Here is a 27,666-nt window from a genome sequence, read left to right as displayed (position 1 = left end):
GCATACATTTCTCATTAACAGAGGAAGAAATAATGTGTTTAATCTACTAATCATTTTTCTAAAAAATATTTTAAAAAGCATGGGCAAGTTACACTGCCATCTTGTGGTTAGAAGTTCATTTACAATAGCAAGGACTTCTGGTATTTCCATTAATTCCACACACAGTTTGTATTAACCTAAAAAAAAAAATCCTGTTTGGAACTTAAGAAAATACATTCTTTATACACTTGCCTCACTTTCTTATGTTAACACTCATTATATTAAAACAAGAAATGGCATTCTGAGTGGCTGCCCCAGATAAATAAAAAGAACTATGCATTTGGCACTCTAGATCTTGCTCACAGAAGTGTATAATTTACTATTAGTGTATACACAGTTTAACCCTGACAATTTAGAGAAAAAAGTTATGGAATCAAGGAGTTTTATTTCCACAAGGTAATCTCCAGGACCTAAAAGGAATGAATGACATTTATGTTAAACTTATCAACAATTTTTGTTTGATCCAAAACTCTAAATTCAAAAATAAGACCACCCACCACAGAGAAAATAAATATTATAGCAATAAAAATAGTTGCTCCCACCTCTCTTACTTATATAAACTTATTTTTCCATACATAGTTAATAATCATACTTAAATAGAAAAATTAATTCCAAAGTCCAGTCATCTGCATTTTTCAAATGTATAATTCTTTCTGATCTATGCCAGGCACCTGTTCCAAATGTTTTATAATGGTAGGCTCTAATTCGAAGCTAACACACTTCTACACCTAATTCTGTCTGCAGAAAGTGTGTGTTTTTTTTTTTTTTAAGCAACTCATCAAAATTATAGGAAGACAGTGCCATCTATAGGTCTGTACACGGACAGAATGGTGTTCTTCTATTCAAATATGACTGTCCTCCGTGATGCAGTAGCCAACCAAACGCATTGCCCTAGAAGGAAGCTCCAAAATAACTTTGCTCCTTATTGAATCTCTGGAGAGGTACCTATAATTTATTCCAAAGTATTTTAACTTACCTCTACAATCATTCTCCAGATAGTAACAACAATAGCAGCCATATCAACAAGAACGAAAATAATACTTCCTATAACTATTAATCTAATTTTGGCACATCTGATGACCCATAAATACTGATAAATTTTCAAGAAATATTAGCTCATTGGAATATTTTCTCTCTCTCTCTCTCTCTCCTTCTCACAATGTAAAACTTTTGAGCTTAATTCTATTTTAGGTGTCATTCAATTCTATTGAAACATAAATTATTATTTCTCCAAAGTTATATTTCCCCCCATAATAGCTCATTCTAGATTTTACAGACATTCAACTAAATTCACCCTGGGTCTCACCTAAAGCTACCAAATTTGTGCAAATGAAAAAGCTCAAAACAAACCTATTTCATGCAACTTAAATTCCTTCTTTTTTTTTTAAAGATTTTATTTATTTATTTGACACAGAGAGAGAGAGATCACAAGTAGGCAGAGAAGGAGGGAAGCAGGCTCCCCACTGAGCAGAGAGCCCGATGTGGGGGCTCGATCCCAGGACCCTGAGATCATGACCTGAGCTGAACACACATGCTTAACCCACTGAGCCACCCAGGTACCCCAAATTCCCTTTTTTCACAGCCACACTCACCCAGTCTACTCTGGGGTTGTTCTCACTCCAGTGAGTCATTCCGGTATCTTACCTATGTATAAGGCTTATTTAACAATTACCCAAGGTTTGGGGCTCAACTCACTCCTAATCAATCGCCTGTATGGAACGACAGGAAAAGAGTAGCTCTGTCAATGCTGAGAGAGTCCCCTGATGGGTGATATGGAGAATTTTATACTTGTACTACGGCTGGCATTTGAGGTCTGGCAAAAATAAGAAATGGCTGGTTACACCAAAGGCAGACCTTGCTGGTTCATCAATGTGCGAGTTTCCAGAGCAGCTGCAATATTTAAACCAGCCTGAAGGAAAAGAGGTCTTGTGAAGGCAATACCTTGCATGGGGCTGCTAGCCTGATTTCTTTGCACAGTATGAGGCAGGGTAGGATAGTGGGGAGGAGTAAAAATTCTGAAAGCAAAGAAGACAGAGTTTGAGTTCATGTTCTGTTACTGGCCTTGAGCAAGTTCCTTAATTTCTCTGAGCTTCACTTCCCTCATCCTCAAGAAATTACAAATTATTGTCAATAAGGTAAGCAAAGGAAGATGCTTTATACATAGTAATCATTCAATTAATGTGAGTACTTAAGATTTATCTTAATGCTTCCTGTTTGTCTGATCTTAATTATTGACTAGATAATTAAGGAGGATCCATCTAAACCCAAACAAACACCCAGAGAGAGTCACTGGTAACTTGCTAAGTTCACAAAAACAATGAATGAGAAAGGCAACTCAAAATAAAGATGAGACAACAAAGAAAAAGTGGTATTTGATGGTCTGATACTAGTTTCAAATTTTTCCTCTGAAACATTACCTTTGAAAATCACTAAAAATCAGCAAACTCTTGTTTCCATGTTATTTCTACTGTATAAGTTAGAAATCTGAATCTGTGGGACACAGAGAAGTTGGTAATACAGATTCGGGAGTTACATGCTAATTGATAATATTGAAGCCAGCGAGTAGATGGGCTTGCTCCGGGAGGTAAGAGTATGTGCAGCAGAGAACTTAGAACCCTCCAGAAGGCCAATTTTTGAGGAAAGGGAAAGAAGAGGAACCAGCAAAAGAAATGGTTAAAGAAGTGATTGGATATGAAGAGGAGAGTAACAATCAACAGCAGAGACAACTTTAAAGAGAAACACTGGTGAGGGAATGTGAAATTTTACAAAGGTTAGGCAAAATTAAGAATGAAAACCGGTAGTTAACAGTTTGAGCAGAAAGGTAAAGACAGATATGGCAATTATGGTAGGTTGGAAACTGAGTGAAGAATTTTTCACAGAAGCTGACAGTGAAAGGCAGGGAAACATAGGACAATAGCTTGAGATATGGAACACAAACTTAAGAACCACAATATAAAGAAAAAAATACAATCAAATGCCTGTTCTGGGTTAAACTGTGCCCCCTCCAAAAAAAAGTTCTAAACTCTGGTATGTGATCTTATTCAGAAATAGGATCTTTAGAGATGTAATCAAGTGAAGGTGAGGTCATACCAGATTGGAGTGGGACCTAATCCAATGATATCCTTATAAAAAGAGGGAAATTTGGACAGACACAGACAGATGGGAAGAAAGAGCCATGTGATGACAGGGAAAGAACACAATGAGGGTCAGCAACTGCCAGAAGCTGAGACAGGCATGGGCCAAATTCTTCTTTGCTGCCTCCAGAAGGAACCAGCCCTACCCACACTTTGATTCAGACTCTGAACCACCAGTACTGTGAGACAATAAATTACTGTTTTTTTAAGCCGTCCAGTTTGTGATACACTGTTCAGATAGCCCTTGCAAACTGATACAAGGGATCAAAAGATACAGATCTAATAGAATACTTAGAATGTGTGTAAGCCATCATCACATCAAAGTTTGGAAATAATTGACACAAACATAATAATCTAAAACCAAAAGGAAAAAAAATTGGTAAGAAAAATCAGTTAAAATCTAGAGCAATTAAGAATCTCCTAGACGTTCCTTGACCTGGTTTCATTTATTACCATTGTAAGATACCACCTACTTAAATCATAAAGATGTTTGAAAATGATTTGTGTACCTCTTTTCACTTTGAGGTCCTGGAACAAAAGGTGATACACAAATTTAAAAAATCATCATAGACCTCTCACTCATAAGGTGGCAGACATTTTAGACCTGAGGATAATCTTTTCACTTCATTTACCAAATGGTTACAGTACAAGAAAATACTGTTAAAGTTAAGTACTGTTGCAAATATTCATTATCTGATGACTTGAACCTCAGCATACTCTTCTCTCTTCAGAGTAGGACTCGGAGACTATATTCCGTGGCTTACGCTTCTGATATTTATTCATTAATACAGTCAACATCCATTCCTGAGCATCTACTATGCTCTACCTAAAACACCAGTTTCTCAGTGCTCTGAGATGCTATAGTCAAGACTGAGAGGGGAAGGCAGTGCACAGACAAAGGAGATGAGGCAGTGCTGGTTTAACAAAGTGTTCCTAAAATGTACTGTTAAAGTTGATCATGTTTTTATGTCAACTGAATTGTGTGCCCACATGTTATACTTATGTTTTTAAAATGTCTTTCACTGAAGGACAGTAAAGTAAGAAATTCTTTGAAATATGATTATGCAATTCATATTTTGTTCTTAAATTCACATTTTTGAGAACTAGAATTTTTTTTTTTTTAGATTTTATTTATTTATTTGACAGACAGAGACACAGTGGAAGAGGGAACACAAGCAGGGACAGTGGGAGAGGGAGAAGCAAGCTTCCCGCTGAGCAGGGAGCCCAATGCAGGGCTCAATCCCAGAAGCCTGGGGTCATGACCTGAGCCAAAGGCAGAGCCAAAGCAGACTCAGCCACCCAGGAGCCCCAAGAACTAGATTTTCTTTAAGAGAGGCAAGATTGAGCTATCCTACAACCCAGGAATTGCCCTACTAGGTATTTATCCAAAGGATACAAACATAGTAATTGGAAGGAGCACCTGCTCCCCACTGTTTATAGCAGCAATGTCCACAATGGCCAAACTATGGAAAGAGCCTAGATGTCCACTGATGGATGAATGAATAAAGAAGATGTGCTGTGTACACACACACACACACACACACACACACACACACACACAGGAATATTACTTGGCCATCAAAAAGAATGAAATCTTGCCATTTGCAATGACACGGATGGAACTAGAGGATATCATACTAAGTGAAATAACCAGAGAATGACAAATGCCATGCAATTTCACTCATATGTGGAATTTAAGAAACAAAACAGATGAACATAGGGGAAGGGAAGAAAAAAATAAAATAAGATGAAAATAGAGGAGGCAAGTTATAAGAGACTCTGAACTACAGGAAACAAACTGAAGGTTGTTGGAGTGGAGGGGAGTGAGGAGATGGGGTAACTGGGTGATAGGCATTAAGGAGGGCACATGATGTAATGAGCACTGGGTGTTATAAGCAACTGATGAATCACTAAATTTTACCTCTGAAACTAATAATACAGTATGTTAATTAAATCAAGTTTAAATTAAAATTTTAAAGAGACAAGACTATATTTTAATTAAAATGCATCCCTTAAAGCTATTTTATAATTACTTTGACCAGCAGAGTTGCTTCCTCCTATGTGGTTGAAATAAGGGGAATTTTTCTGCCCTAATTACCCAGATAATGGGTTCCAGCCTCCCTTTGATGTGTCATAAAGGCTCACCTGTTTGACTACAACCTGCTACTTATTATCAAACAATTGCAGTTTCCCAAATCCTGAAGTTCCAAAGGAGCCATTTATCCAAATCACATGTGTGTCTCCTTTGCACCCATTCTGAAAAAGCCTTTTCCTTGATCAAAATTTTAACCTTGATTACCCCCCGATACATTGACCCTTTTATTACTTAGCTCAAATTAAAGTCCAGAGGACTACTGGTATACATACTGCCTGTTAAAGTACTTCTTTTAACTGTATTTTAACTACGATGGGTTAAAGCAAAAAAAAAAAAAAAAAAAGGTAGAAATCTTATAAAAATGATGATACATTATGATATATAAGATCAAGAGATCAAGAGTTTTTTGTTTTTTGTTTTTTTTTTTTTAAAGATTTTCTTTCTTTATTTGACAGACAGAGATCACACGTAGGCAGAGAGGCAGGCAGAGAGAGAGGAGGAAGCAGGATCCCCACTGAACAGGGACCCCGATGCGGGACTCGATCCCAGGACCCTGAGATCATGACCTGAGCCGAAGGCAGAGGCTTTAACCCACTGAGCCACCCAGGTGCCCCGAGATCAAGAGTTTTAAAAAGACTTGAAATTATCCAATACCATTTTAGTTAACTTTTTAGGTTGAAAGTCTTGACTCTCTTTCATAAGTATAATGTGCTTTTTACATATACTTTCAATAGTTAATTTCCCAGAAACCTATCCATGAATCCCAGGTTTCTTTCCCCTTAAAAAGGGTTTTTCATTCCACTTTCTCATTTGATCCCTCGAAGGTGATTAATGAGACAAACTGCACAAAGTACTGCAACTGTGTCTAGTGCAAAATTGGAAAACTTGTTTCCAGAATACCTTGACTACACAATTTGACTAAAATATCTCCAGAAGACACACAAAACAAAAACTGTGATTGGAGAGGTGATGGGGGGGTGTGCCTACAAAATACAAGGAACTAGGGTGGGGCTGGAGAGGAGCACGAAAATTTGGGGAAATAAATCAGTGTCCTGCATGAACAGTGATCATGTAAAAGATACAAGGAGGGGAAATGCTCTAGGAAGTTCTCCTAGTGGCAATGGAAGACTTCTGTGTATATAAGTATGAGATTCAGGGAGACAGGACAGGAAGGGTCTTAGAGACACCACTGTGCAAGGGAATTCAGTGTGGACAGGGCCTGTGCAAGGCCTCAGGAGGGACCCTGACAGGCTCTGGTGAGAGAGGGTCTCTCAGGGATCCAAGAGGACCTGCCAGAGACTCTGGAAAACTCTGAAGTTAGAGGCAAAAGCCCATTGAGAACTTGGAGAGAATACTCATCTGAGTGAATCTTAAAGACTTCTACATGACTTGGGAAATAAGAACCCCATGAGCTTTGGAAACACATGGAAGAATCCAAACTGGTTATTAGGAAGAATGGGAAGGTCTGAGGTAAAGCTAAGTTCCTGGTTCCAAGGAAGAGATGTTCATAGAAAGGAAACTTCCTGGAGCCCTACTGGTGAGCAGACAGGTAATGACGTGAAATACTGTGGCCTAAGGGACCTTGGAACTCTAGTGAGTTGGGGGGGGCGGGAGTCTATCAGTATCGCTGTCAGGTTGCTACCAATCCCTTTGGTCATTATGAGAAACAGAAAAAGATGTCTCAGCACCATCTGATCCTCTCAACAGATGCAGGAAAAGCCTTTGACAAAGTAGAGCATCCTTTCCTCATTAAAACTCTCACCAGTGTAGGCATAGCAGGAACATAACTCAATATCATAAAAGCCATATAGGAAAAGCCCACAGCAAATATCATTCCCAATGGGGAAAAACTGAGAGCTTTTTCCCTAAGGTCAGGAACATGGCAGGAATGTCCACTATCACCACTGCTGTTCAACACAGTACTAGAAGTCCTAGCCTCAGCAATCAGACAACACAAAAAACAAATAAATAAATAAAAGGCATCTGAATGGACAAAGAAGTCAAATTCTCATTCTTCCCAGATGACATGATACTATGTGGAAAACCCAAAAGACTCTACCCCAAAATTGCTAGAACTCATACAGGAATTCAGCAAAGTGGCAGGATATAAAATTGATGCACAGAAATCAGTTGCATTTCTATACACTAATAATGACATAGAAGAAAGAGAAATGAAGGAATCGATCCCATTTACAATTATGCCAAAAACCATAAGATATCTAGGAATAAACATAACCAAAGAGGCAAAGGAGCTGTACTCAGAAAATTACAGAACACTCATGAAAAAAATTGAGGAAGACAAAAAGAAATGAAAAAAAAAATGTTCATGGATTAGAAGAACAAATATTCGTGGGGTTTTTTTTTGTTTTTTTCAATTATATTCTTAAATTAGCCAACATATACTATGTCATTAGTTTTTGATGTAGTGTTCAATGATTCATTAATTGTATATAATACCCAGTGCTCATCACAACACAAAGAACAAATATTGTTAAAATGTCTTTGCTACCTAGAGCAATCTGTACATTCAAGGAAAATCCTTGTCAAAATACCATCAACTTTGTTCACAGAGCTGGAACAAATAATCCTAAAATGTGTATGGAAACAGAAAAGACCCCAAATAGCCAGAGGAATGTTGAAAAAGAAAACCAAAACTGGAGGGATCACAATTCCAGACTTCAAGCTCTATTACAAAGCTGTCATCATCAAGACAGTATGGTACTTGCACAAAAACAGACATATAGATCAATGGAATAGAATAGAGAACCCAGAAATGGACCTTCAGCACTATGGTCAACTAATCTTTGACAAAAGAAGAAAGAACATCCAATGGAAAAGAGACAATCTCTTCAACAAATGGTGTTGGAAAAATTGGATGGTCACGTGAAGAAGAATGAAACTGGACCACTTCCTTACACTACACACAGAAATAGATTCAAAATGCATATAAGACCTAAATGAGACAGGAATCCATCAAAATCCTAGAGGAGAACCGCAGCAACTTCTTGCTAGACATGTCTCCAAAGGTAAGGGAAACAAAGACAAAAATGAACTACTGGGACTTCATCAAGATAAAAAGATTTTGCACAGCAAAGGAAACAGTCAACAAAATCAAAAGACAACCCACAGAATGGGAGAAGGTATTTGCATATGGGAGAAGGTATTTATCAGATAAAGGGCTAGTATCCAAAATCTATAAAGAACTGATCAAACTCAACATCCAAATAACAAATAATCAGATCAAGAAATGGGCAGAAGACATGAACAGATATTTCTCCAAAGAAGACCCACAAAAAGATGAACAGACACATGAAAAAAATGTTCAACATTACTCAGCATCAGAGAAATGCAAATCAAAACCACAATGAGACACCATCTCACACTGATCAGAATGGCTAAAATTAACAAGTCAGGAAACAAAAGATGTTGACAAGGATGCAAAAAAAGGGGAACCTTCTTACACTGCTGGTGGGAATGCAAGCTGGTACAACCCCTCTGGAAAACAGATGGAGGTTCCTCAAAAAGTTGGAAACAGAGCTACCATACAACCCAGCAACTGCACTGCTGGGTATTTACCCCAAAGATAAAAATGTAGTGATCAGAAGGGGTAAATGCTCCCCAATGTTTATAGCAGCAATGTCTGCAATAGCCAAACTATAGAAAGAGCCCAGATGTCCATCGTCAGATAAATGAATAAAGAAGATGTGGTATGTGTGTATACAAGGGAATACTATTCAGCCATCAAAAAATATGAAATCTTGCCATTTGCAATGATGTGGATGGAACTAGAGGATATTAAGCTAAGTGAAATAAGTCAGTCAGAGAAAGACAATTATCATATGATCTCACTCATATGTGTAATAAGAAGCAAAACAGAGGATCATAGGGGAAGGGAGGGAAAAATAAAACTGATGAAATCAGAGAGGAGACAAACCATAAGAGACTCTTAATCTTGGGAAACAAACTGAGGGTTCCTGGAGGTGAGGGGTTGGGGGTTGGGGTAACTGGGTGATGGACATTAAGGAGGGCATGTGACTTAATGAGCACTGGGTATTATATAAGACTGAGGAATCACTGAACTCTACCTCTGAAACTAGTATATTATATATTAATCGAATTTAAATTTAAAAATAAGTAAATTTTTTTAAAAAGAAAAAGACGTCCCTACTCCCCCAGATGGATTCATCTATAACTCTAAGATACATGGATTATGAATAAGATTTCAGCTCCCACTTGCTCCAGTGGCCAGAGCCTTTTTTCAGTATGTAACACGCCCAACTGCACATTTAGGCCCTAGATGGATTGAGAACTTTCTCTTTGCTAAAAACTAATTTTGCACCTATACACCCGAAATTATTTAGAAAGAGAAATATACTATTTAGCAGAAAGTCTGTAAGAATTGTATTTGTAGATAAAATAGCTCTTTTAAGGGATGTAAACTATTAAGAAATATAGAAATAGTAAGGGATAGACTTGATTTGATCTCTCCAAATTCTAAAAACATCTGACGATGGAAAAAATATCTTTCTCATCCCTCTCCTATCCTGATTTCCAACAGAAAGGGTTGCATGCTTATGTAACCAATGGCGAATTAATTAGGCCCTCTGTGCATCAGTTTCTTCATCCTGGAGTTGTGATGAGGATTAAACATGCTGATATATGTAAAGCTTAGAACTGAGTCTAAGTTAGTATTTACTCAATAAATGTTAGTTATTTTGATTACTTGTGCCATTCACATGTTAATGAGAATGTTAAGCTGGATGAGGCTGTAGAGGACATCTGGGAAACATTCATGCAGAAAATCATATTCAAGTTAGACCTTGGAAAATAGATAGGATTTCAATAGGTAGAGAAAATAAGAGGAAGACATTCCAGGCATCGTGATTTAAAGTGCAAAGGTATAGGTAATACTCAAGTACAGTGAACGGATCTATTTAGCAGAAACTGAATAGCATGTGTAGGAGAGGACGAAAATAAGACTGACAGCTAAATTGGGAGCATATAATAAGGTGTACAGAATTCAGTCTTCTCTCTCTGGTCAGCAATGAAAACCAAGAATGCTTTAACTTGTAATCCTCTGCCAATCTGGTTCCCCTCTATAAAATCTCTTTTCCTCAAAGGTCTTCTAATGCAGTGCTTCTAAAACTGGAAAGAGCAGACCAGTGACTTGGAGTCCTTCCTATAATGCAGATTCTGATATGGCAGGTCTGGAGTGAGACTGAGATCTTACTTTTTAGGCAAGCTTCCAGTGCTACCATGTGCCTGCTGTGGCTCATCCACAGACCTAGGGTGTAATACAATGGCCTCTTCTCATTCACACCCTTACCTCTTCTGCAGTGTTTGGCCTTGCTGATGTTCCTGAAGCTCTCATCATTGGGTTCTATTTTTTCATGTGAATCTTAAGTGATTACCTGAAGCTGAAAATACAGACTGGAAGCCTGCTCTGTAAAACTTCAATTCATATTGACTTGTCTTGAGCATAGCTCGTATGGTATAAAACCATAAAACAAAATTACCATTGGTTAAAAATAACTTTATATATTACCTATAGCTATAAGTTCAAGGCCAGTCTTTAGATGTATACTGTCCGAGCAACTGTCAGTGCATTGATCTCTTTGGTCTTTTAAATGCAAATATCACAAACCATCTTATAATGAAAGACAGACGTATATTGTGATGAAAGACATCTATTATCCATCTCATGATGTGTCTGGCTTCTCTGTAAGATAAATCTCCCCTGAAGTCTCCATGCCCACTGCTGCCCCACTCATCCACATGGGCAGCACAACTGATGGGTGGCAAAGGTGGGTCCATGTCCAAAATTGGGTTATCTTTAGTCTTCCCCATGCTTTTACTCAAACACTGAAATAAAAAAGCAAGTCAGTCCCTCACTGTCTCTACAGAACGGGAAGTCAAGAACATATAAATTCAAGAGCTGTTAGGAACCACACTCTGTCCTGTAGATGGGAGAGTGGGAAAGAGCAGTCAATTGTAAGAAAAAAAGACTAACGAAGGCACCAGAAGAGCACAGGGAAAGAGTTCCACAGCCTGGCATGCTGACAACCTTGCACATCTCCAAATAACCCTACAGGAAGGGTAGGTCACAGTCTGACCTGATTCTTGGCAGAATGCCCTGTGATTTCCTCTGCCCTAAGGGAAGATAAGCAGATGGGTGGGGAAGAGCTGAGAAGCGGTTTCTCCCGTTATCTCATGGAATACTGTCATAAGGCCATTTCTCGTCTATCTCCCTAGTGTCAGTTGAATACAAAGCTTGCCACCACACTTGCACTTAGGGAAAGTTGCAGCCTTCAGTGTAAGTGGGTAAGACTGTCTGGCTGTGGTTGACGTGCTTTCCCAACACCAGAGTGACCTATCACTCACACTATGTATCATCAGGCCCCTTCAGTTTGGTGTCATCTGTGGAAAATGGGACCCAGGGAACTGACACCATAATGACTTGCTTTTCCCATCTTTATAAGTAATTAAGTGTCTGAATCCATTTGGGCATATTTACTCCTTAATAGGCAAATTTATGGAAGTATGGCAAGCCGTCCCAACAACTGTATTAGTATTACCTGTGACCCTATTATTAACCACCACTCTGCTGCCTTGGAAATGCTTAACCCCTTGACAAAGTGAGGAAGGGTAAGAGAACTCAGACTTCCTGAGTTCCCCTCAGTGCTCTAGCTCCTGATGGCAGTCTCTTCCAGGAATGCATCAAGACCTTGAATTCCATGAGATATGGAACTTCTCCAATAAACCTTCCCAGCTTTTTTTTTTCCCCTTAAGAAAACCAGAATGCACGGTTAACCTTAACCCTCAAAAGGTCATATAATGCATACATAAAGGAGTTGCATTTGATGACATTATCAGTCATGAGAACCCCAGCCCTAGAGATTCAAATGAATTTTCTGTATTTATTAAAATTCCACTTCTCTTGTATATTAATTTCTTTTTGGCCCTTGGCCTAGTATATATAATATGATTAGTATGCATTTATTAAAGTCCAATAAATATAAAATTTTATGAAATGATATTGCCCAATAGAAGAAAACATGACTCTTTTTCTACACTATGATGAAAGTATAAATTAGTCATTTATCAAAATTACATAGTACAAAATATATAAATCAACTATACTATGTTTACTCTCTTAGAAATGTATTAATTTTCATTCAGATTAGTTACAACTGTAAGAATACGATGGAATCACACATATTTGTGCCAGATGTTTATCATCCAAAACAGTGTAAGCAGGATTACAGTTTGATCAACACTCATCCCTGGAATTCAGCTGTGTCCAAAATAGAGTATGATCATCCAAGCCAATTACAGATGTTTCTGAATCATTAGTCATAGGGTAGGATGTTCACCAATTAGCCTTATTGTCCTGTTGGGACAGCTAAGTTTTCTTTGATCAGGGTCGTGGACTCTAAATCAACTAAGTTGGGAACAGCTGGCAGAGTCTTGGACATTGTGAAATTGGCCAAATGGTGAGTAAATTGGTAAAAATTCATCATCCCTCTGGGGAAACAACTAAAAAAGTAGACAGTGGGGCCACTAAAGTCATTATTACGGACAAACAAAGCACAATCACATATAAGATATGAATGCCTTGACTGTCATATTAGTGAAATATCTTTAGGAAAGTGTACAGACGGTAACTGAAACATCTGGCTGCCTGTACTCCTGAGAGGCAAGCAGTCCATGACATACTGATAACTAGTCATAATTTATAATAGGCCTTTATAAAAAGTCCAAGTTTGAAAATAAATTTTACTAGTTGATGTTAAACAGTGGACATCTAGTCACTCTTAATATGATTTACTAGAGTTGCCACAGTACAAATTATTAACAGACTCTCTACATTTATAAAAATGTTTTATGGTGATGAGTGAATTACAGTAATTACTTTATAAATTTAAAATAAAATGCAGAGTTAGGAAAAATTAAATTTTCAATTAACTCATAATTTGTTTTAAAATATCTTTAACACACATTCACACAACATAATCTCCTGGGTTGGTGACTTTCTCTAGCCACACATAGTAACTGTTTCCACGATTCGTTCTAACAAATGTTTTCTGAAGTTTTTTCCCCACAGCATAACTCTCCATAAATTAACGTGAACCCATTATACCAAACGTGTTTATCTGTGTTAACGTATGCATTTAATTTTAGTATGCCCATTTCAGGCGCGAAGAGCACCCCTCCCGCCCGCCCCCAGCAAGCACCCCTGCAAGGAGAAGACCTGTGGAGTCCTGAGGGCTGTACTGAATGAGGGAGACAGGAGTTCTGTAAAACCTGACTTACCCAGAACAAAAAAGCTCCTACAACTGAGAGCAAGAGGAAGTCTGAGCGTAACTGGATCATTTCAAGTAACCAGCCAGGCAGAAAGGCCTCCTCCAAACTGCAGGCCTTGAGGCTACCTCGCTCGCTTCCCCGGCTCGCCACCCGGGAGGCGGGGCCCCGGAGAGCGGCGGCGCGGGGCGGAGGGGACTTGACCTGGGGCGCCCAGCGTCCACCGCCCGCTCCCGGCCTCCTTTGCTTTCGCACACGGCGGGCTCCGCGCCGCTAGGGCAGCAAGGAATTCAGAGGAGAAACTTCTCTAGGGAGACTGGCCTGAGTAAAGTTTTCGGGACACGCGAAGGGAAAAGCAACAGGCCCGCGGCGGGGCGGGGCGACCTTACCAGCGGAACCACCGGCCAGGATCTGGCGAGAAGCCTCTTTCACGAAGCCGGTGTTGGGCTTGGCGGACATCTTCACAAGCGGGGCAAGAGGGAGCGTGCCGAGAGGGGTGGGCGAGTTCTCCGGCCTCTGTGCGGGCTTGTAGGAACTCCTCGGATCCGGACAGAGCCGGCTCTGGATAGGTCCTAGCGCCAAGTGGCTCCCGGTGAAGCGGCAATCCGACGACTGCTCGGAGGTGGCGGCTCAAGGCTCAGGCTCGCTGCGTGATCTCTGGCGGGTCGGTACCTGCCCGCTGCACCCCTTCGAGGGGCTCTCTGTCACCCCTCCTAGGCTCGGTGGGCTCCAAGAAGGACCCTGGCGAAGAGAAGACTCGCGGATGGGGTTGGGTGGGCCGCCCGCGGTGGGTCGAGTTTGGTCTTCTAGATTGGCGCTCACGCGCTTCCCTATCAGAGTCTCCTACAGTTTGTCTAGCTGGACGGGCGGCCTCTGATAAAGCTTGCAAAGAAGCGAGCCTGGCCTTGCAGCGGCGCTGGGGCGACCCTTGCCCTCCCCGCAAGCCAGCGCTCTGGGAGGTTCTCAAGGCCGGACAGGTGAATGCGGCCCTTCGGAGTTAGCTGTCTGCAGTTGTGGGCTGTAGAGACTGGGTCAGAGCAAATCAATTCACAATCACCTTACAATTAAGTAAGTGCAGTCCTTTACAAAGAAAGGGCTCTGGCGTAAGGGAATTTCTCACACCTCATCAGCTTGAGTTTTATTTACTGAATGACCAAAATAAAGAAGAGGCCTTGTTACAAAGAAGTGTCTTCAGTACTCCACATCAGTGTTTCTGGAAGTATGAGGTTAAGATCTGGCAACATAAGCCTAACGGGAGAGTTTGTAAGTAAGGCAAATTCATGGCCCATCCCAATGTACTGAATCAGAATCTCTGGTTATAGGGCTCAGAAACCTGTGTTTTAGTACGTTCTCCAGGGCTTAGGAACGTTAAAGGTTGTGAACCACAGAGCTAAATAATCAAGGAATATTAAGCAACTATCAGTATATTCTTTCTCTAAAACATTTAATTATCCGTACCAGCCCTTTAGAATATTTGGCAAAACGTAATAATTTATACTATTTTTTAAACCACAAGCTACAAATGCTATGTAGAAGAGACACAATGTTATGAAATTTTAGAGGCAGAGTTGCGCAGCAGAAGCATACTGGGCCCATTATGAAATTTTAGAAAAATACCTGCCATACCCCTAATAGGTAGGAAATGATCCTAGTAAAAGGCAGAATGAGAGGATTTGGAACTCCTATTGTCATATTTTTTCTTAAGCGTTGTATTTAATACTAAATATATTCAGTTTGAACCATATAATATTGCCAATTTTGAAAACCAAAAATAGTTGAATACCAGGGATGTAATATGGTTAAAACTTAATATGTATGCTTTCCAATTAAATGCAAAATACAATAGTTTCGTATTTTGTTTTTATTTCTGAGTCTGAGCTATTAAAAGCTGTTAATATTAGATATCTGACGGGCAAATTGTTAAAAGTAAGAAGTTGGGTAGACTTGCTGCTTATGGACCAGTTAATACCAAAATAAATTTTCTCATATTTGATTAAATATTTGACTAAATAGCTAAGTTTGAAATGTTTACAAAGAAATAGTTTAGAGAAATTTTTGCTGTTTAACTAAAATAAAAGCTTTTGAAGAATGTTTCAGCTTTTGACTAATTAAATTCACGGTCCAGAGTGCAATATAGAGTCACATCAACAAATTTTGAGAACCTATTAGATACTGAGCACTAAAATCAGAATTTCAGACCTCAGAAAACGTTTCCCTCATTTTCCAATGTGGAAACTGAGTTTCCCAGCATCATAAATGAGTTAATATTGCTGGGATTTGATTCCAGGATTCCCTCTTCTAATTGCAGTGGGATTATAGATTTAAATATTGGCCACAGGCCATAATTTAGGAAATACAATAATTCTCCCAGGTGAAGATTTAAAGATAATCTTTTTTTTTTTTTACAGTTGTATCAATATAAAGATAGACTTTTAACCAATTCTGTCAGTACATTAATCTCTGAATATCTTATCCTGAGGAGGTGGATGCAGATTTGTGGCCTCACTAAGACCTTTGTCTATCAACATCTGTAAATTTAGTGAGAAGACTCTCCTAGGCATAGTTCCAAATACCTTTAGAAAATTGCTACCAATTTTTAGCCTCTTTGAACTGATTTTATTGAGTTTTTTTTAAAAAAAGCAAAGCCTGATGTCACATGTAATCTAGTCCTATGCCTCTATAGTAGTTGAGGGTATAGGGTCTAGGTGTAAAAATATTCTGAAGCTTGGGAGTTAGCCAGTGTCCATCCAGAGTCAACAAATACCCATTATTCTGAGAGCTTTTATTATGGGATGTATCTCTTATCTGCAGCCCAATTTGCTTATGGCCCGGTATCAGAATGCTGCAAAGTTTAGCACTGAGGAAAAAAAAAAAAAAAGTAAAATTTATTTGACCTACTGTGTCAGATACTCTAGACTTAACCCATCACAATTATTCTTTCTATTGTTATTTTATATAAAGCTGTAATGTCCTGATATTAGAGCAAAACTGCTGAAGTATCAAGCTTATATATATATATATATATATATATATATATATATATATTTTTTTTTTTTTTTTTTTTTAGGATCTATTGGAAAGAGAGACCCTGCACGTGGATGGGAGGAGGGTAAAAAGGTGGGGTAAGTGGAAAGGAAGAGACTTTTAGGCAGACTTCCCTGAGGCAGAGCTGGATTCACGACCCTGAGATCATGACCTGAGCCCAAACCAAGAATTGGATGTTTAACCAACTGTACCACTGAAGCACCCCAAGCTTATATTTTTACATTATATTATTTTATCTATATACATAGATCTCATTGGTCAGAACTTGGCCATAAGAGATATAAGGGAAATTGGGAAAGTAGTATTTTGCTGTGTGGCAATAAGTCTAGGGAAAAAAACAAAAACAAACATTATGGAAGAAGGGGAGAATATATTGGGAAAAAATCAGCAGTGTATGCCATTTGGGGGATAGGTGAAGGAATGAAGAATTATATTTAAAATGACAGTGCTTTTCCTAATAAATGTGGAGTCACTGAAAAATAAATTAAATAAATAAATAAATAAAATGACAGTATTTGCTCATTTTGAAAAATTTTGTTTTCCTCAGACTTAAAGTTTACTTCATCAGTGTCTAACTAGAAAATACAGTATAACCCTGTGGTACTTGTACTATGACTGGACCCACATTTTAAAATATCATTTATTGAAAGATACATAGCCACTGTAGGCCCATAGATTCTTTTTTTTTTTAAGATTTTATTTATTTATTTGACAGAGATCACAAGCAGGCAGAGAGGCAGGCAGAGAGAGGGGGTCGGGGGAAGAGGGTCCCCATGGAGCAGAGAGCCCGATGCGGGGCTCCATCCCAGGACTCTGGGATCATGACCTCAGCCGAAGGCAGAGGCTTAACCCACTGAGCCACCCAGGTGCCCCATCCATAGATTCTTTTATTTAGGTGTCAAAACACAGACACACAAATGTAGAATTTGGCACACATGGAGCCTATCATAGAATAGAGTGGAAAGTTGAAAAGAGTGTGTATGGACACAAGAATAAGAAATCTTGATGGATAGACGAGATTGTAACTCTTAAACTAGTGAAAAATCTATTATTCCATAATATTCTTTTACAGAAGTATTATAAATATTGAAGCAATGCTATTTGCAAGTGAAAGACAGGTTTTAAAATTTGTAGGTCTGATTATCAGCGCTCTAAGCTCTCAGTGGTTTATACCTTACAAATACCAAGTTATTGTATTTTTAGGACAGATCTTAGGTTCTGGTGCATTAGATTTTCATTTCTAAATTCCAAGGGACTTTGCTGGACAGAATGAACAAAATAATTACTTGGGAAACTTTTTTCAATATTTTATTGTGATATAATAGGTCATACATATAACAGACTTCTATTATTTGGGACATACCTGGGAACCTAGAAGTTAAGGCCTCTAACCAGTCAACATGCAGAAAGCCATGCACTTTGCTCTTAGGAGCGTTCCAGGACTTCACATAGAGCTAGTCTTAGACCCAGTTCTAAAAAGGTTGGTAGGGTAGAAGTCTAATATCTTGGTTCACAGCAGATTAGAAAGAAGAAATTAAAAGAGAATTGGGAAGGGGGATATCAGGGAAATTCTGGAAAAGTAAAGAGCAACCTGCAACTTTCCAGCCATATTTAGCCTGCCTAGCAAATTGGAATAACGAAAACCTTCATTTAATGCTTACTTATAACCCATTATCTCATTCACAATATCCCTGTGACAGAAATATTCTTATACTGGCTAGTTAAGTAACTTGCCTGAAGTCATACTGAGAATTTGAGGTATTATTTGAACCTAAGTATAATTGAGAGGGCCTCTTTCTGAATTGCTAGTTATGTTGTTATTACGTTCTAATTTTAATTTTAGCTTTTCTACCCATACGAAAAAATCAAAATGTAAAATCATTCAGAGTAAGTAGCTTGTAGCATCCTTGACTTTGGTAAACAAGGAATTGATTAGCTGGATCTGGAATTTTATATATCTGAAGTTAGAAAAGCACTAACTTCAGTGTCACAAATTGCATATGTGAGACTGGTATGAATTTTCTGTTTATTAAGTCAGGGTATCTCAGCAATGGCACCATTAACATTTTGGGCCACATAATTCTTTGTTGTGGGAGACTGTCCTGTGCAGTGCAGTATTTTTAGCAGCATCCCTAGCCTGTACCCATTAGCTGCCAGTAGCTCCTCTATCCCCAGTTGTGACGACCAGAAATGTCTCCAGACATTGCTAAGTGTTCCCTCCAGGGCAAAAATGTCCTTAGTGGAGAATCATGGGTTTAAGTAAAAAAGAACTCATATAAGTGAAGCCTATTTTAACTTTTTAGAAGCATAAGATGACAAACCTGGAAGACTTTAATCGATGCCTTATTTGACAGTTTAGGAGACTGAGGTGGGAAGAGGAGAGGAAGGGAGAGAATCTTAAGCAGGCTCTATGCAAGGCCTGACCCTACAACCCTGAGATCATGACCTGAGTTGAAATCAAGAGTCAGACATTTAACCAACAGAGCCACACAGGTGCCCCAGCAGTGGCTATACTATTTTATATATCCAAAGAAATGTAAAGCCTTCCTACTTCTCCACATTTCTCTCAAACTTATTTTCCTTTTTTTTTTTTTTTTTAAATTATAGCCATCCTAGTCTATGTGAGGAGGTGGTATCACATTTGTGGCTTTAATTTGTGTTTCCTCAATGACCAATGAATTTGGCTATCTTTTTCACATGCTTGGTGACCGTTCATCTCTCTTCTTTGGTAAGATATCTATTCCAGTCTATTGCTCATTTTTTTTTAAAGATTTTATTTATTTATTTATTTGACAGAGAGAGATCACAAGTAGGCAGTGGGGCAGGCAGAGCGAGAGAGAGAGGGAAGCAGGGTCCCTGCCGAGCAGAGAGCCCAATGCGGGACTCGATCCCAGGACCCTGAGATCATGACCTGAGCTGAAGGCAGGGGCTCAACCCACTGAGCCACCCAGGCACCCAATTGCTCGTTTTTTTATTGGGTTGTCTTTATTACTGTATTGTAAGAATTCTTTATATATTCTGGATATTAAACTCTTATCAGATATATGTTTAGCCAATGTTTCACCAATTCTGTGAGCTTTCTTGATAATGTCCTTTGATGCACAAAAGTTTTTAATTTTGATGAAATCCAATTTATCTATTTGTTCTTTTGTTCTTTATGCTTTTGGTGCCAAAGAATCTGCTGCCAAATCCAAGGTAATAAAGATTTAATCTGATATTTTCTTGTAATAGCTTTATAATTTTAGCCTTTATTTAGGTTGTTGGTCAATTCTGTGTTAATTTTTGTACAGTCATACTACTGAGATATTGTGGGTTCATTTCCAGACCAATATAATAAAGCAAATGTCACAATAAAGTCAAATGAATTTTTTGGTTACCCTGTGCATAGAAAAGTTATGTTTACATTATACTATACTTTATTAAATGTGCAATAGCATTTTTTCTAAAAAACAACATACATGCATTCATTGAAAAATTACTTTATTGCTAAAAATGCTAACCATCATCTATGCTTTCAGCAAGTCTTAATCTCTTTGTTGGTAGAGGCTCCTGCCTCAGTGTTAATGGCTGCTGACTGATTAGGACCTTGTTTGCTGAAGGTTGGGTGGTTGTGGCAATTTCTTAAAATAAGATAATGACATTTGCCACATCTAGTGAACTCCTCCTCTCACAAATGATTTCTCTGTAGCATGCAAAGTTCTTTGACAGCATTTTAACCACAGCAGATTAAAGTCCATCTTCTCAAACCCTGCTACTGCTTTATCAACTAAGTTTGTGTCCTATGTTAAATCCTTTGTTTTCACTTCAACAATCTTCACAGCATCTTTATTAATAGATTCCATCTCAAGAAGCCACTTTTTTTCTTTTTATATATATATATATTTTTTTAAAGATTTTATTTATTTATTTGACAGAGATCACAAGTAGGCAGAGAGGCAGGCAGAGAGAGAGAGAGAGAGGAGGAGGAAGCAGGCTCCCTGCTGAGCAGAGAGCCCGATGTGGGGCTCGATCCCAGGACTCTGGGATCATGACCTGAGCTGAAGGCAGAGGCTTTAACCCACTGAGCCACCCAGGTGCCCCCTTTTTTTTTTCTTTTTCATCTGTAAGAAGTAACTTATCTGTTAAAGTTTGATCGCAAGATTGCAGCAAGTCAGTCACATCATCAGGCTCCACTTTGAATTCTAGTTTTCTTGCTCTGTCCACCACATCTATAGTTACTTCTTCCACTGAGGTCTTAAATCCTTCAAAGTCATCATTGAGGGTTGAAATCAACTTCTTCTGAGCTCCTGTTAATGTTGATATTTTGACCTCTTCCCATGAATCACAAATATTCTTAATGACATCTAGACTGGTGACTCCTTTCCAAAAAGTTTTCAATTTACTTTGCCCAGATCCATCAAAGGAGTCACTACCTATTGCTGCTATGGCCTTATAAAATGTATTTCTTAAATAGTAAGACTTGAAAGTTAAAAATACTTCTTGATCTGTGGGCTACAAAATAGATGTTGTGTTAGGCATAAAAAAAGAAAAAACAACAACATTAATCTCACTGTATATTTCCATCAGAGCTCTAAGGCAACCAGGTGCATTGTCAATGAGCTATAATATTTTAAAAGAAATTCTTTTTTCTGGGCAGCAGGTCTCAATGGTAGGCTTAAAATATTCAGTAAACCATGTTATAAACAGATGCACTATCAGCCAGGTTTCATTGCTACATTTCTAAAGCACAGGCAGAGTAGATAAAGCTTAGTTCTTAAGGGCTCTAGGAACTGTAGAATGCTGAGTAAGCTTTAGCTTCAATTTAATGTCACCAGCTGCATTAGACCCTAATAAGAGAGTCAGCCTGTTCTTCGAAGATTTAGAAGCTAGGCATTGACTTCTATCTATGAAAATCCTAGGTGGTATCTTCTTCCAATAGGCTGTTTCATTTGCCTTGAAAATTTGTTTAGTGCAGCTACCTTCATTAATTAGCTAGATCTTCTGGATATGTTGCTGCTTCACCTTGTGCTTTTATGTTATGGAGATGCTGCCTTTTTCTTCTTCTTCTAATTCTTCTTCATCTTTGTTAAAGATCTTATTTATTCATTTGAGAGAAAGTGAGAGAGAGACAGAGAGAACACAAGCAGGGGGAGAGGCAGAGGGAGAGAAAGAAGCAGACTCCCCAATGAGCTGGAAGCCCAACATGGAGTAGATCCCAGGACCTGGAGATCATGACCTGAGCCAAAGGTACCATCTGAGGTAGTCAGGTGCCCCTATGTCTTCTTTTCTTATACTCAGGCTTTTCTTCTGCAGCTTCCTCATGTCTCTCAGGCTTCATAGAACTGAAGAGAGTTAGGGTCTTGTTCTGGATTAGGCTTTGGCTTAAAGGAATGTTGTGTCTGATTTGATTTTCTATCCAGACCACTACAATTTTTTTTCATTTCAGTGATAAGACTGCTTTGCTTTTGTTCATGTGTTCCCTGGAGTAGAGCTTTTATTTCTTTCAAGAACTTTTCCTTTGTATTCACAACTTGACCTTTTGGCTCTAGAGTCCTAGCTTTCAGCTGATGTTGGCTTTTCATCATGTCTTCCTCACTAAGCTTAATCATTTCTAGCCTTTGTTTTAAAGTGAGAGGCATGTGACTCTTCATTCCACTTGAACACTTAGAGGAGATTATAAAGCTATTAATTGGTATAATTTAAATATTGTTGTCTCTTAGGAAATAGGGAGGCCTAGAGAGAGGGATAGAGATGGAAGAATGGCTGGTTGGTGGACTAGTCAGAACATATACAACATTTAATGATTAAATTTGTTATCTTACATGGGCATGGTTCATGGTGACTCCAAAATAATTACAGTGGTAACATCAAAGATCATCGATCACAGATCTGAATGACAAATAATGAAAAAGTTTGAAATATTGCAAGAATTACCAAAATATGACAGAGTCACAAAGTGAGCAAATATTGTTGGGAAAATGGCACCAATATACTTACTTGATGTAGAGTTGCCACAAATCTTCAATTTGTAAAAAAAAAAAACACACTATCTGTGAAATGCAATAAAGCAAAGTGCAACAAAACGAAGTATGCCTGCATATAGAGTGAAAAAGGCATCCAAACTCATCCATTTGCGTATAGTTATCCAGCTATCCCAGCACCATCTGTTAAAGAGACTGTATCTCCTTGTACAAACCTCCTTGATTAAATTTATTACTCATTTTATTCTTTTGGGTGTTGTAGTAAAGTAATTGTTTTATTTCCTTTTTAGATTATTTATTGCTGGTATACAGAAACAATTGATTTTTGTATACTGATCTTGTGACTTACAGCTCTTTGAATTCATGTATTAATTTTTTGGCAGATTTTGGGGGATTTTCTCTATATAGAATCATGCCATTTCAAATAAGGATAGTTTTACTTCTTCCCTTCCAATTTGGATGCTTTTATTTCTTTTTCTTACATAATTGCTCTGTCTAGGATTTCCAGTACAATGATGAATAGCAGTGATGATATTAGGCATCTTTGTCTTGTTCTTGACCTTAGAGGGAAGGCTTTCAGTCTTTTATCATTGAATGTCATATGTGGATTTTTCATGAATTTTTTTTTATCATAGCAAGGCAGTTCCCTTCTATTCCTGTTTTGCTGAGTATTTTATCATAAAAGGAAGTTGATTTTTGTCAACTTTTGTCAATTTTGCTCTTTCTATAATCTATTGAGATGGTCATGTATTTTTCCTTTGTTATATATTTTTTTGTTTTGTTTTGTTTTTAAAGATTTTATTCATTTATTTGAGGGAGAATGAGTGAGAGAGAGCATGAGGGAGGAGAAGGTCAGAGGGAGAAGCAGACTCCCCAAGGAGCTGGGAGCCTGATGCGGGACTCGATCCTGGAAGTCCGGGATCATGACCTGAGCCGAAGGCAGTTGCTCAACCAACTGAGCCACCTAGGCGCCCCTCCTTTGTTATATTAATATAATGTGTTACATGGATTATGTTGAACCACCCTTGTATTTCTGGAATAAATCCCACTTTATTCATAGTATTTAATCCTTTTAAAAATATTGTATTTATTTATTTAATTAAGGAAAAAGAGAGACAGAAAGAGAGAGTGTCTGAGCAGGGACAGGGAGAGGAGCAAAGGGAGAGAGAAAGAACCTCAAATAGACTCCGTGCTGAGCTGGGAGCCTGCCACTGGGCCTGATCCCACCCAGAGATCACAACCAAAATCAAGAGGATGGGCAAGACTGAGCTACCCAGGTGTCCGCCTGTTTAATCCTTTTAATGTGCTTTTGAATTTGGCTTGATAGTAATTTGGGGGGAATTTTGCATCATAAGGGATACTTGTCTGTAGTTTTCTTATGATAGCTTTGTCTGACTTTGGTGTCAGGATAATGCTGAACTCATAGAGTACATCAGGGAGCATTTCCTCTTCTGTTTTTTGAAAAAGTTTGAGTAAAACTGTTAATTCTTCTTTTAATGTAGGATTTCCAGGGAAGCCATTTGGTCCTGGATTTATTTTTTATTTTAATTACGGATTCAATCTCTACTTGTTATAAGTCTATTCAGATTTTTCTATTTCTTCTAGAGTAAATTTTGGTAATGTGTGTGTTTCAGGAATGTGTCCATTCCACCTCATTACTTGTTGGCATGCAAATGTTAATATTCTCTTATAAGTCTTTTAATTTCTGTAAGGTCACTAGTAATGTCCTTACTTTTACTTCTAATTTTATTTACATCTTCACTTTTTTTTTTTAAATCAATCTACTTAAAGTTATGAGAATTTTTAAATATTCAGGTCTCTCGGCTGTAATCTTTATTATTTCCTTCCTTCTGCTGGTTTGGGGTTTTGTTTGCTTGTTTTCTACTTCCTTAAGATATAAAGTTAAGTTGTTGATTTCAGAAGTCTTTTTTAGTATAATCATCCACAGCTATGAATTTCCCTCTTAGCACTGCTTTCACTCCATTCCATTACTTTGGTATGTTGTGTTTTCATGTTCATGTTTCTCAAGGTGTTGTTATGGGTTGGATTGTGTCCCCTCAAAAAAGATGCAAAGTCTAGCCCCCAAGACATCAGAATAAGACATTATTTAGAAATAAGGTCTTTACAGAAAAACTATAATGAAGTCATTAGGGTGATCCTAATCCAATATGATTATATCTTTATAAAAAAGGGGAAATTTAGAGACAGAGACAGGCATGCACAGAAGGAAGACTATATGAAGAGACATGAAAATGCCACTTGACCATTATGGTCTATAGCATGTTTTGAAATCAGGAGCTGTAAGGCCTCCACTTTGTTCTTTCTCAAGTTTGCTTTGGCTATTCAGGGTGTTTCGTAGTTCCATGTGAATTTTAGGATTTTCCTTTTCTATTTCTGCAAAAAATACGATTGGGATTTTGATAGGGATTGCACTGAATCTGTAGATCACTTTGGGTAGTATAGACATTTTAAGAATATTGTCTTCCAATTCACAAATGTGATGTCTTTCCACTTATTTGTATCTTCTTTTAGCAATGTGTTATAGTTTTCAGTGTAAAAGTTACCTCCTCAGTTTAATGCTGAGCCTTTCTTCCTTTCATCCTTATTGATGATAACGTAAATGAATTTTCTTGATTTCCTTTTTAGATTGGTTATTGTTAGTGTATAGAAACACAATTGATTTATATAGATGTAAAATCTTGCTCTGTTTCTCTAAAGAACCCTGACTAAACGCACATGACATCCTCAGGTACTTGTAAGCATAATTTTTATTCATTATTTTATTTCTAGAACTGATTGCGGAGTACCTGGCACACTGCAAGAGGCTTAAGATACTTGGGGACTTGAAAGCATTCATGATCAGACATTCTTTTGTTCTCTGTAAAGAAAGAGTTCATTTTCTTTTCCCTCTCATCCTTAGCCAAATTCTGCAAAAGCCCAACTTATAAGAGGGATGAAGGTATAAGCATCTTTGATAATTAGCTTGAGAACAGGAAAGAAGGCTCTAATTGGTCTCTTTCATTTCCTATAGGCTCGCAACTGTTAGGATAAAGAATAAAGAAATGTGTATATGGGGGCGCCTGGGTGCCTCAGTTGTTATGTGTCTGCCTTTGGCTCTGGTTGTGATCCCCGAGTCCTGGGATTGGCCCGCATTGGGTTCCCTGCTCGGAGGGAAGCCTGCTTCTCCCTCTCCCACTCCCCTGCTTATATTCCCTCTCTCGCTGTCTATGTCAAATAAATAAATAAAATCTTAAAAAAAAAATGTGTATATGAGTGACTGTGGTGTGGAAGAGATTTGGGGAAAAATTAGCTATTGAGGTCTGAAACATTCAGGAAAAGAACATTAAAGAGTTACTTCAAGTAAGTTAGAAGAGGGGCTAGGGAGAAAAATCCTAATGTTTGAACTCACTGGATACCAAAGGTGGAAGAAAAAACAAGTTACCTAAGGGAAAGAAAACGTGGGGTTTTCTTATTACGTGGGAGACTTTTAGCACCCAGATGAGCTTTAAAAAACTAGGGTTAATGTACCTTTACCTAGAGGAAAAATAGTATAATCACTTTCTTTAAATTTAAGCTATGAATCCATTATTAGGTTTGAGTTTTCTCAATGTTGTGGTCACTCTCCCCCTTTCCTTATCCTTAGCTAGGAAAAGCAACTTTCTTTCCTTCCTTTTGCACATGCTGAGTTGGCCCTAAACCTTTTCAGAGGACATTCTTGATTGGAGTGCCCTTCCCACCTACTCTAACAAATTCTATCACTCCTCTTTTTGTCTCATATGTTCAGTGGTACTTTGTGTCTGTAAATACTGATTCAAACCTTGACTGAAGTAAGGAAAAAATGTATTTCATTTTTGAATCTGTAACAAACCTCTTTAGAGCACTCTCTGTTCATTACGCTATAATAGCTAAGAGTTTGGGAATATTATAATCTATTTTGTTCTGACCATTTTTAAAGAAGATTTTATTTATTTTAGAGAGAGAGAGAGCAGGGGGAGGGGCAGAAGGAGAGAGAGAATCCTAAGCAGACCCCTTCTGAGTACGGGGGCCCCACGGGGGTCTTGATCTCAGGACCTAAGATCACCACCCCGCTGAACCAACTGAGCCAGCAGTCACCCCTGTTCCAACCAATTTATATTCAATTTTTTTGTCTTTTTCATTTCCTTTTTTTTTTTTTTTTTGCACTTACTAAAGTGTAAATTCCTTTCATTAACTTGGGAAACTTTCAACACTTTATAGTATTCCTATTCTCTAGGGATGTGTAAAAAAAACAAAAACAAAAACCCCAAACCCAGAAAACCAGTATCATTGCTTAACAAACACCCAGAAGAGTACCAGGCATATAGTATGTACTCAGTAATTATTTGGTGTCTGAAGGAGTTAAGGTGACATTTATAAAAGCAATACCGTTATGTGTAACAAGAAAGCCACATTTGAATTACTAGCTGCTATTTAATTATGCCAGTCCTTTCTTGTTTCAACACAGAGGTACACGAATTGAGGACTGAATTCTTTGTTTAATTCTGGAAGATTCAACATTGTGTCTTAAAAAATTCATTGGTTGAACATAAGCATCCAGATCTCGTCCTATAGCACTTCAGTCAAAAAGTTAACTATCTCCAAGTTTCGGTTTGTAAACGTTCCCAGGCCAGGAGTTACGTATTGCTTTTTGCTCACCCAACTGGAATCCTCTTCAGCTCTTTTCATCCAACCGTCACTTCACGACATGCCCCCTCTCCCCAGTGTCCTCCTACCCCAGACCACAGGCAAACCAAGCAGGAAACCACAATTCCTCCAGCTTCTTGGAGAGTGCAACCCCAACTCTGAGGCCACAAAACACATTTTTAACCACATGCTTTCCTTCCTCTAGCTCGATTAGGTTTTGTCCGGACAATATTTCGCTCTGGCAAAATGCGCCCGTCGTCTCGGAGCCGACCACCATACCGTCCAGCCGCTGCAGCCACCGAAAAATCACTAAAACAGCGTTCTTTTTCCTCGGAACTCCTACAAGTACTTTGCAAGCTCCGGGGTTGTCTAGAAGCCCCGCCCCGCGCCTTTGGCGCCGCGGTTCGCGCATGCCCGGTGCGCGCCGCCT

At 38.4% G+C, this 27,666-nt stretch overlaps 1 protein-coding gene and 1 pseudogene across 1 annotated transcript in view; both read right to left on the bottom strand.

The window, feature by feature from the left end:
* SLC25A21 (solute carrier family 25 member 21) overlaps positions 1-14,028 on the bottom strand; it is a 486,988-nt gene extending 472,960 nt beyond the window's left edge. Inside the window, exon 1 of the mRNA XM_032871241.1 lies at positions 13,959-14,028. Coding sequence (XP_032727132.1) covers positions 13,959-14,028 — 70 coding nt within the window. The remainder of the gene's footprint in view (positions 1-13,958) is intronic.
* A 6,081-nt stretch (positions 14,029-20,109) lies between these two features.
* On the bottom strand, positions 20,110-27,648 carry LOC116875658 (annotated as a pseudogene).
* Positions 27,649-27,666: the final 18 nt, after the last annotated feature.

The sequence above is a fragment of the Lontra canadensis genome, unplaced genomic scaffold (genome assembly GCF_010015895.1).
Source record: "Lontra canadensis isolate GAN:19392208 unplaced genomic scaffold, GSC_riverotter_1.0 scaffold42, whole genome shotgun sequence".
Lineage (NCBI taxonomy): Eukaryota > Metazoa > Chordata > Mammalia > Carnivora > Mustelidae > Lontra > Lontra canadensis.
This window is presented reverse-complemented; position numbering and strand designations above follow the sequence as displayed.